This window comes from Parasteatoda tepidariorum, chromosome 7 (assembly GCF_982258835.1).
Source record: "Parasteatoda tepidariorum strain Cologne lab strain chromosome 7, Ptep-v5.0, whole genome shotgun sequence".
NCBI classification, from domain to species: Eukaryota; Metazoa; Arthropoda; class Arachnida; order Araneae; family Theridiidae; genus Parasteatoda; species Parasteatoda tepidariorum.
Window position 1 is genome coordinate 31,539,884 of NC_141761.1, and position 12,379 is coordinate 31,552,262.

General features: G+C 26.8%; 1 protein-coding gene across 4 annotated transcripts in view; it reads left to right on the forward strand.

Annotated features, from left to right (window-relative positions):
* The window catches only part of LOC107441786 (tyrosine-protein phosphatase 69D), a 542,487-nt gene that overhangs the window by 375,364 nt on the left and 154,744 nt on the right, over nucleotides 1–12,379 (forward strand). For all 4 annotated transcript variants that reach the window (XM_071183653.2, XM_071183654.2, XM_043039328.3 and 1 more), the window contains one exon: nucleotides 436–557. In XM_071183653.2, coding sequence (XP_071039754.1) covers nucleotides 436–557 — 122 coding nt within the window. The remainder of the gene's footprint in view (nucleotides 1–435; nucleotides 558–12,379) is intronic.

Sequence of the window (12,379 nt, forward strand, 5' to 3'; positions counted from 1 at the left end):
GCCGTCAGGCTAACCTTGGATGGTTTTCATGGTTTTCTTCGCCTTGTGAAGCAAATGCGGGAAACTTCCATCAAAAATTCCTCCACGAAGGCAAATTTCTCCCAATACTTAATCTAGAAGTTCCCTTGTCTTCTGGATTGAGTTCAAAATTACAAGGCTATGGAAAGGAGTTTCGGTAATCATAAGTCCAGAAATTGGGTCAGCTGTTCAACAACGGTTATAAAATCATCTAACCTGACTCAAAACAAATTTATCTAAGTCCTGAAAGATACGGTATAAGACCATTGATTCAGCTTTTCATTATGCTCATTGCATTGGATTAGAATTCATTCGCCCTCATTCCTTGCATATTAAAGGAATATGTTGAATCGTATATTTATTTGTACGACGACTGTGTTACAAACTGACTTAATGACGAAATGAATCTCTTTTCAGTGGCTGACCCTCCTGAAAATGTGCAGATGAGATGTTATCACGACAACACGCAGAACCTCAATTACGTAGTGATCACGTGGGACGTGCCTAAGAATGTGAGAGGAAGCGTACAGGCATACAATGTATGTATTCTATTAAATTTATTCAATTTTTTAAAATTTTGCTGAAATATTACTTTCAATGAGAGTCCCCAGAGTGTCACTTGTAATCAATATGAATCAATATTATATGTATCACAAATCAATATGAACTTTTTTTAATCAGTGATTTGTTTATTTTTTAGTTATGAAATAATATGTTAAAAATATTTCGTCCTCTAGTTGCAAAGATACAAATTATTTAAAATGAAAGTTTTGGTGAAATAATTTGTAAAGTGAAAGTTTTGGTGAAATAATTTGTAAAGAATTGCAAAAATTTCGCCAAATGTAGTTTAGTAATGTTGTTCAAATATGATCTGCTATTCACATTGAAAATGTTCATTGTACGATAAAACAATTTTTGAGTATTTCTCATTTTCATGTGTATAGTATGTCATTCCTAAAAATGAAAATAACTTATTTAAGATATCGTGGTCTTACCTAATCAATAATTTTATTATATATATAAAGGTATTCCTAATTTTAAGTTAATTTAAAAACACTTTAGATCTTTTTTTTTTTGAAGGAATTTTAGAACTTTATAGTAAGCCTCACACGAACAACAGAATGAAAAACTTATTTCCTAATATAAATAGATTTATCAACAAGTTTATTTAAACATAAAGAAAAACATTCTTTATTTCTTTAATTTTAGATCTTAAATATTTTAAAACCTCAGGAAAATTTAGAATTCCGCAACAAACTATTAAATTGAAATTGGAATCCTATTTTACACCTTTATGTAATGTTTGCATTCAATTTAAATGGATTATTTTTAATTAGGTTACTAACTCGTATCAAATTATAGAATGAAATCAGATTTTAAAATGAAAAAAAAATCTTTTACAGACAAATTATTTTACTTTTAATTAAATTTTGTAATTAATTTTTAAAGCATTGGTCATATTTCAAAATTATATTTTAATTTAAATATAAAAAAATCAAAAATAAATAATCTTGAATGGTAAAAAATAATATATATATATATGCACATTATACACAAAGCTTCTTTTCAAACTTTTGAAAATATTTTTAAATCACGACATTCTTTGTTGCTGTCATTGATTTACTGATAATTGTGTGAATTTTCTGTAATTAAAAGTATTATTGTGTTATGAAGTCATTGATTAAGTAAATGTTTAATGCTAATCAAAATTTTAAAGAAACAATAAGAACGAAATAATTGGAAATTACTTTTCTGAATAATTATGTTTTCGAGTTTAAAGAATAAATAATGATAGCAATTTATATGAAAAATCTTATAATGATTAAAAAAAGGTTGGAGATTTATTCTTTGCCATTTCAGTAAATATTGCGTGAAAGATTCTTCCTTGGTTTGGTGCAAATTTAAACAAAAAAAAATACTATATAGTCTTACATTGTCTCTTTTAATGCTCTCTACTTTATTTCATAATTAAATTGAAGATAAATTTCAATTTTAAATTTTAAAATATCGAGCATGATATGATAAATTAACTAGTTAAGCATGCTTGTCCGATGTGCAGAGTGCAAAATAAAAAACAGACCACCTTAAATAACTTTTGATTATATGATCGGATCTTCAAGTTCCAGGAGTCATCTTAAGGGTTCGATGGGGTGACCTTCGATATGCTAATTAATTAGTGCAAACTATATTTTTAGCCACGAAATCTGACGCAAAAACGCACTTTCACGGAATAAACATACCTTTTTTCGACAAATTCGGATTTTTGACCATTAATATATAGAGGGTAGCCGCAATATGGAAATATGATTCCGTTAATTCGGTCAGGAGATAAGTCCAATGTTTGAGTCCTTTCATGTTGATTTTACTTTTTGCGCATTTCATCATATCTCGTGAATATTTTAAGCGAATGTTGCGCAATTTAATTTTGGAACACAATTATAAAATTCGTTTATTCAAAGACAATTACATGCAAAATGTAACTTTTAGTAAATTATTTATTATTTTATTATTATTTTATTTAATAGTAGTCGAAAGATTTCTGATTTGTAAGATGAACAATTTTTTTTTCATCATTTTAAAGAACAATTTTACAGGGCTAAATACAAAATGTGAGCGAAATGGGTCGGATAGTTCGTGAGACATTGAATTTTAAATGTACGGCTTTTTCAATTTCTCGAGCTATAGCAAAAATTAAAAAAATAAAACTAACATTAAAGGAGCACTCAAAAAAAATTTTTATAAAATAACTACATAAAAATAGATCATAAAAAGTAAAAATAACATGTAAAAACAGATCATAAAATAAAATAAAAAGAAAAAACATTAAAAAGGGGGGACTATAAAGCGAGTAGCAAAATCATAACAACTTACATGGACGGATATTTTTCAAGAATGATTTAAAAATGTTTTATATATATAATGTTGTATATATATATAAATATCCGTCCATGTAAGTTGTTATGATTTTGCTACTCGCTTTATAGTCCCCCCTTTTTAATGTTTTTTCTTTTTATTTTATTTTATGATCTGTTTTTACATGTTATTTTTACTTTTTATGATCTATTTTTATGTAGTTATTTTATAAAAATTTTTTTTGTGTGCTCCTCACACTATTGTATTAATAAATTTTGCTTTGGCTTTATTGATACAATATCAGAAAGCACTCTGTTTTACGGATATAATCGTGTGGGCTGAAGAAAAGATTATATCTTTTTTTTCCGGCTTTTTTTCCGGTTTTTTTATTAACAATTCATTTTTTTTTTTTTTTTAAATAAAATGTTGTTTGTTATTTTTTTTTTTACTTATTATTTCCCACCCCCTTTTTTTCATATGTCTATTATTTTTCTTTGTTTTATTCTTCATTTTGAACTTATCTAATGAGTGCTGTTTGCTTGCAGCTTAAGCGCAATAAATGATACTTATTGTTTTTCTTAACTTTCTTAGTGTTTTCTTGTATTTATATATATATATATATATATATATATATATATATATATATATATATATATATATATATATATATATATATATATATATATATATATATATATATATATATATATATATATATATATATATATATATATATATATATATATATATATATATATATATATATGGACACAAATTTCTAGGGGTTATTCGTAAACCAGATGATCATTGTGTTCCAAAAAAAGGCTCATTAAAAAAATTAAATTATGAAAGAGCAAAAAAAAATGCTGAGGTGCGTGAAAATTATTTTTTAAGCTCCGTGAGGGGTTATGTATATTACTTTCGGAAAAAAACGTTGTTGATCATGAGTTGCATAGCAATGAAGTCTAATTTCAAAAACTTCTGAAAATGAAAATAAAAATTTTATACGACTGAATTTTCTTCCTCCGTTTAATTATCTCTTTAAAATTCCAGTTAAGTAGAAAATAACTAAACAAGCTTTTAAACAGAACAAGCGTTGTTTGCAGCATTTATTTAATACCTTGAATAAGTACATTAATTTTATGCAAAACATTTTTCCTCCTTTGCAAAACCATTTTTATTTAAAATACTTCAATTAAAGTTTACTCAACTAAATGGAGAAATTTAATTACATTGTACTGAACTATATTATTACTTATTTAAATATAGAACATATTTAAAACACGGCCCTTAACGTGCATGTAAAACATTTAGAAAGTTTAAGTGGAGTAGACTTATTAAAAAATATGATCAAAATTACCAGATTATGTTCAAATTTACCGCGTTTTTGGCTCTAAGGGGACACCAAATCGCTCAATAATTTTTTTCAGAGGCACTTTGGTAAAGATTTTTGGTAAAATTAACTATAAATTATGATTTTATAATATGTGATAAAATTTGGTACTTGTAGTAAATTTTTGTCATGGTACCTTAGAGCATGACATAAGAACCATTTATTTGGTTAAATTTACTTTTTAGCTTTATATTTTTCACTAAATATGTGGTAATTAGAACTATAATTTGGAAAACTTAACTTCCCGGTAAATCATTACCATAAGAATCACCAAATTACCAGAACAATGGTTTGAATGCTAGATATTTTGATTTCATTATTCTGAATTAGGTTGCTTTTTATTTTTTACTAGAAATGCCATTATCACATAGTACGGTAATTTTGTTAGAATTCTTTTCCCTGTGTACTAAATACATTTTACTGATTTAATATTAAAAATTATTTAAAATCTTAAAATATTGAGACAAAGAATAAAAAAGGGTATTAATTTCATCGCTAGATTTATATTAACTATCTTTATAGTTGGAAATGCTTTCATCGAATCAATGATGCAAACTGTTAAGTTAAAGAAAAGACGCAACTTTATAAAAATAAAATAAAATCTCATGTGATCTGTTTTTTCTTCCTTTTTTTAGCATTTTAACAAGTTTCTTCAATGCTTCAATATATATTTGTTATAAAAGTACCAGAAAAATGTGATTTATTTCATGGTTTTAACAATTTTCCCATAGACAGAAAAATCTCGCGAAATTGCGATTTTTAAAATTTAAATTCTTCTTTTTAATATTTAATCTATTCCATTGTTTCATTTTATCGTTCATACAATTTTTTTATAAAAATAATTTTTGCAGTTTAAAATTTCCGCAAATTGTAGTTAAGAATTTCCGCAAATTTAAAGCAATTAAACTGCAGCTTATTTCTTTGGCGAAAATGTTTCGTCCCGTAATCTCTGCAGCATTATTTTAGAAACGAAATATGTTAATTTTAGGGTTCCATATTATTGTACTCTCCTTCATATTTTATTAAATTTTCAAGACTTACATATTGTTCGTTTCATTGTGCATGAAGTCAAAATGTTATAAAATCATTTAATGCTCATAAAAGCATAATCTTTACTTTTTAGTAATTAAAACAATTGAATAAACTTTGTTTTATTAGCATATTTTTTATCTTTTCATCATTAAAAGTTTCATGCATTTTTATTCCAATGTGCAAAAAAACAATATTTTATCGTGTATAAATAAATAATTTTCCAAAACTTATTTTTGTGTAAATTTTCAAAATAGATTTTTTACAAATTAAAATTTTATTAAAACCTCCGAAAAAAATTTTCTTGACTTATCATTTAAAATACAACTATTTTCGCTAGTTAAGTACTTCCTCATGAAAAACTTAAAAGATTTAAAAACATTCCAAATATTTTCATTGATAATATACAGATTTACTCTTTCTTTCTTTTTAAGGATATAATAGAAGTTAGCTACTATCTAAAGAATTATTCTATAGATAGATAATTAAAAAAATTTCTAAGACATAATTTCTAAGACTAAGTTCATTGGGCGTAAAACTAAAAAGAATTTAATGGTTAAATGATTTAACACAGAGAAATATTTACAATATTTTCTTTTAAAATAAAAATAAGAATATTTTCTTGGAAAGATGGAGCTTCGTATTCAAACCCTTTTGTTGGTACGAAGTAAAAGATAGTAAAAATTTATTAAATATTTTCGCTTTTATCTTCTTTCAAAAATATCTTATTAACCAAAATCTTCAAATTGTTTTAATAATTTTCCCTGCATTAATTTTTAAAAGAAAAGTGAACAGAAAGCGATCAAAAAACTTATAATCAAAAAACAAAACAATGATCCCAAAATTTTAATCATACAATCTTTAACTTTCACACTTCAAAAATTATAGAACTTTTGCAAAAATTAAAAGAGTAAAAGTAGAATAGTTTCTAGAAAAAAAGTTCAATTAAACGTTTCAGAAAAAAGGAAACTGCACTTGTCGCTGAACTTAGTTCATATTAATTTTCAATACAAGTCCAATTATTAGTGCTATATGATAAAAGGTAAGAAAAAATATGTTTCAACTAGTTCCTTTCTTACATAATCATAAACCTTCGTAACGCAAACGACAAAAATTAGTTTAAACTGACAAGGAATGTACTCTTAGTGTCACTCGCAAATGAAATTTAGAATTTTATTGCAGGATAGTTTTTTAAGTTCGAAAATAATATGTCTAGAAAGTTTCTTACTTTTTAGAAGAATTAATTATTAAGTTATTATATATATTCATTTAGAAGTAATTATTAAGTTATAATTTAACAAAAAAAAATTCAAATTTTACCTTGGTTACGTCGCGTCAAGTCTTATTGGTCTAAGAAAACTGTTTGGCTATAAAAGCGTTACATTAAGTCTTTAATTTTATCCATAAGTTGAAAGTTCATTGGCATTTTTAAAGGATAAAGCTGAAAAATAAATTTAAAAATTAGAAAAAAAAACTCTATTTTTTAACAAATCCTAACCCTCTGCAGTTCATGAGTATTTTTAATATGACAAAGAACGTTTGAAACTTATTTATTTATCTTAAATGTGATTGTTGCAGATTAATGTTTATTTTTTCTAATTTGAAAAAAATTTCACATTTTTCATCTTCTTTATCACAAACTTTAAATTTCAATATCGAGCAAATAAATATTTTTTATAGCAACAAAAGCGAAATTGAAAATTTTTTTAATGTATTTTACTTTAGAAACCAAAAAATCCAATTGCATAGAAAGCCACAGTTTTGCGAAAAAGAAAAGCGTTTGTAGTCTAATAAAAACTTACTTCAATGCTGCATTACTCGGGCTCATAAAAATTTGCAAAAGCTGAGAATACGACTGTGATTTTAATAATTTTCATCTAGGTGCAAAAATCTCCCCAATTTGGCGACATTTTTCATCTTCTTTATCACAAACTTTAAATTTCAAAATAGATTAAATAAATATTTTTTATTGCAACAAAAGCGAAATTGAAAAATTTTTAATGTATTTTAATTTAGAAACCAAAAATTGCAATTGCATAGAAAGTCACAGTTTAGTGAAAAGGAAAAACGTTTGCAGTCTAATTTTTTAATATTTAAAAACTTACTTCAGTGCTGCATTACTTGGGCTCATACAAATTTGCAAAAACTGAGAATACGGCAGAGATTTTAATAACTTTCATCTATGTGGGAAAATTTCGCCGAATTGGAGATTTTTTAAAGAAGTTAAGTAACTTTTAAAATATTTAAGTTATTTGTGTATTATCAAGCCAAGGTACTTTTTCACGGCAAGATTATATACATAGTTTAAAATCATCGATCACATTTGTTTAAATATCAGTATTTAACCTCCCCCTCCCCCTTCGACCAAAAGCAGTCACATGATTTCATGTACAGCTTACCCGACATGCCCTCCCCCTTTAGCAAATCCCAGTGAGTCCCGGTTTGTTAATTTGAATGTCTGGATTTGGTGCAATTTGTCTCCTAATTTGACTGAACTTAAAAAGATAACGTTACAACTTTCAATAAGCAAACTATTTCGAAAATGCTCAATTTATAAATAAATTTTCATTTTAAACTTAAGATATGTTTTTTTTATTTGAAAGCACAATTTTTTTAATAAAATAAAATACGTCACAACATTTTTGCACGACAAATTCGCTAAACAAAACTACATTAAAAAATATAATTTTATGCGAAGAGACAAAAGCTACAAATGATTAATTAGTCATTAGTCTATTTTATTTGTTTCGTTATTATATTAATTAATTAAATTTCTTTTGTCACTCAAAAGTAACTTTTGAAAAAGAAAACTTAATGAGTATTTTTGAGCTTTAAAATTTAGTTCTGAAGACCTTTTGAGCTGCTCTAAATTTTAATTCTAAATTAGTCTTAAAAAATATGCGATTTTAAGTGGTTAGAAATTTTAATTTTTTGTAGAAAGCATGAATTATTTTCCAAACATTTTTTTGTACGAACTTTGTTCATAAGCCTTTCAAATAAATTAACACTTTGAAACTCTTTTTCAAAGAAAATTAGCGTCGTGATTTGTTTAAAAATTTAAAATGAATTTACTGAAAAAATATTTTTAATCTCTCTTGTGGGTTTTTAACAAAAGCATGTTTTGAAACAAATGATACGTAAAGAAGAAATTTGCAAAACATCACAAAATTTTAAAAGTTTACAATCAAACAGAAAATCCTTTAGGTTTCGCTTTAAAATTTTTGTACAGAAACGTTTCAGTTAATATTTAAATATTAAAAAGATTCGTTTTGTTCTCTTAAAATTGAAAAACTACTTGTGTTAAATAGTTTTTTGAATAATAATAAGCTTTTGAAACAAATTAAACTACAGAAAACTTCGAAAATATTAATTTTCAAACAAATTGCATCTTTACGAAGAAATTGTTGTTTTGTTTAAAATACTATATCATATACAATATACTTAAAATCCTTGAAAATCATTAATTTTATTCAATTAAACTATTTGAAATTGTCTTCCGACTATTCCGAAAAGTTCTTTGTTACTTTAGATTGAAAACCTAGGTAAATTTTTGTTTACTTAGATGTATGTGCATTGTAAAATGGTCAAGGAATGGGGGAATAATTGGAGAGGGAATGTTCTACTGGACAAGTGCAAATATCGTTACGGTAAAAGCAAATATCGCTGAACACTGGTCACTTTATGCATGAAGCAGGTGGCACTAAAGAAGATAAAATTGTATGAACTTATTTTGATTGAAAAGACATAGTTCAGCAAATAATAGCTATAGTCAAGTGCTTACTTTATCAAAGTTATCATTTTTACAAGTTGCAATTTATGATTGCCATTTATGATAACTAAGTTGATTTTATATTTTATTTAGAATTTACAAGTATCAATGATCATAATGACCTAAACTATATTGATTAACTATGAAGAACTTAAATTAAATCAAAAATCAATCAGTATTAGAAGGTGAGAGCTCTACCCCCTAAGCCACCACGGCACTAAACTACATTGATTAACAGCACACTATGAAGAATTTAAATTAAATCATAGATCACTATTGGAAGCCGTGATGGCTCAGGGGATAGAGCGTTCGCCTTCCAATGAGGTGAACCGGGTTCGAATCCCAGCGATGACTTCTCGATACGAATTCCGCATCCGGCTTGCAACGACCACAGTGCTGACGTGAAATATCCTTAGTGGTAGACGGATCATGGGCTAGAGTCTCTTTGCCATCAGGCTAACCTTGGGAGGCTCTCGGGATCTTCCTCACCGTGCAACGCAACGTCGGGTTAGTTCCATCAAAAAATCCTCCACGGAGGCAAACTTTCTCCCAATACTCGATCCAGGAGTTCTGAATTGGGTTCAAAATTACAAGGCTACTTAATTGAACTTTAGTAGTCGTAAACCTAAAGAGCTTGGGTCGGCTGTTCAACGACGGTTATAAAATAAAAATAAAAAAATTTAAGAAATATCAGTTTTGGGAGACGAACGCTCTATCCCCGAAGCCACCACGGCCCTAAACTATATTGATTAACAGCACACTATGAAGAATTTAAATTAAACCATGAATCAATCAGTAGTAAAAAATAAAGCAAAGCAAAATTTCTACGTATCATTTGCTTGCATTTAAAATTTTTAAATGCTAGGAAATAAAATGCACATTTTTAATAAAATTTATAAATAATTTAATATAGTTAACTAGTGTTTATCATTCAACGTTAAATATGATATCTTTTAATGTCTAATAAATATTTAACTTTGATAACTTGTGGAGTTATTTCACGAAAGTTACTTCAATTTTATGACATTACCCAGTTGTAAGAAAAAGTAAATAAATAGTTATAGTTTCCTTTAATTTAATTTTAGTAATAAGAAATTTAATGTTATTTTATTTACGTAGCACACAGTTGCCTTTAAAATGCTCAACTCAGTTATCTAACACAGTAATATAATTAGCATTTGTTTAAAAAAAAGAAAGAAAAACACATTTATTAATTTTGTGAAAAAGAATTATTTTGTTTCGAAAATATGTACCAAAAAGAAACTAGTGAGCAGTTACTTTTCGTTCCTTTTTTCTAGTGATAAGTGATTTAGATATAATACATGAATTCCTAAGGAAATCTGAAAATTACCAATTGATTTTTCTTTAGTTCTATTTAAAAAAAACATATATCAAGCCAAATTTTTGCTTTTGACCAAGTAGAAGTATAAGAGTAAAATACCAAGTACATTTACGACTTTTAAAACAAACAATAGAATATTTGCTATCGTGAAAAATAACCATTCAAACTATTCAAATTGTTTTTTTAAAAAAAAGAAAACCGGGAATCTAATGGTCATTTAAAATTTATTGCATGGCATTTAGTAGAAACAACAACATTTGAGTTTAAAATGAGTCATTCCTTTTTTGAAAAAAGAAACTTTCAATCTTATGAATTAATAAATGTGCTATTTAATATTTAATTTTAAAAATGCGTGTTTTTTTGTATTTTAATTACTCATTTTTACCAAAAGAGAAAATTTTTTAATTAAATTGCAAATAAATTTTGTAGTCAATATTACCAAGAAGAGTGTTTATGTGAATACTTATTATAATTATTATGAAGTATACAAGTTATTTAAGATTTAATTGCTAATGGGTAAGGTAAAGGTAAGGTTGCGTAAGGTAAATATCTCTTGCTAATTGTAATATATGAGTTACGGTAAATATTTCTTGCTTCATTTACTAATATTTATTTGGGCAAATATTTCTTGTTTAAAATACTCGCAATTCTAGCTTTGAATTATTTATTCATGTGAATCAATTTAACCTTTTTTAGTAGTAATTTTTTATTATTATTCCTAATTCTTTCATAACATTTTTTTAGCACGAATTCTTGTATCATTAAAAGTTTATAATCTACCTACACTTTTTGCTTATTTACTGATATTTAATGAGGTAGCAGATTAATGAAAGTTATTTAAATATACGATTTTTCTTTATAATTCAATCTTTTCATTTTGTTAATTCGAAAAATGTTTTATATTTTTATCTAATAGTAATTATATAAATAAAAATATATAAAGGTGTTCTTTTAAGACAACTAAAGCGAAATACAATCTTTCAACTTGACATTTAATTATAATGACGTTTATTTAATTAAAATATTATTCATTTCACGAAACCAAGAGTGAAAGAAAATCAGGAATTCATGCATGAAAAATACTGAAATGATAATGTGAACTTTTGAATTATGCTTCTTACATTGTCCTCTTATGCTGTTATATTCCAGCACAAAGATTCTTTTATTGAATAGAAAAAAAATCCATTCATATTTAATTTTATTTTCTGGAATTTATAATCCGACATTCAAATGTGTTTTACCATTAACGAGTCAAATTGATATCGATAAATTTCCAGAAGTGATATATAGTATTTTATTTAAAGCTTATCTATAATGATTTGTCCCGCTGTGGACTGATCGTTAAGACACGGTTCCCAGCAGATCACCGAAGTCAAGTATCACTGGCTACGGTCAGTGTGCGGGTGGGTGACCACTTGGATCAGTCTGCGTAGGGACCGAGGGTGTGCGGTATTGGTCCTCGTTAAACTGTGCTACCGTAAAGTGCTCGACTTCGCGCGCAGGTCGTCGGGCTACCGAAGCGAGGGTGCCATCCCCTTCGCAGAGGATCAAAATTGTGATGGCATGTCTTCGGATCATCCTTCGGGATGTTTTCCCAGACCGTCGCCAATAGCCCATTGTGCAGCTCTAGTGCGACGTAAATTAACAACAACAACTATAATGATTTTTAAAAAGCTACAAATATTTTAAGTTGAGCCGTGGTGGCTATGGGGATAAAATCTCTATCAGATTTCTTTTGTTTTGTGGATGATTAATTTTCCCAACCACCGAAACAAGAAAACTAAATTATTGTTTAAAGAACAAATATTAAGTTTGTCGCACTCATTAGAAACGTTAGACTTGAAGAGCTTCCAGAACGGAGGCTATTAAAATTGCATCTGGGGGTATCTGTTACATCCAGGTACAGAAGTAGCACAGTACAGCAAGTGAAGATTACTTCAAAACATATTAATTGAGAATGTAATACACAAATTTT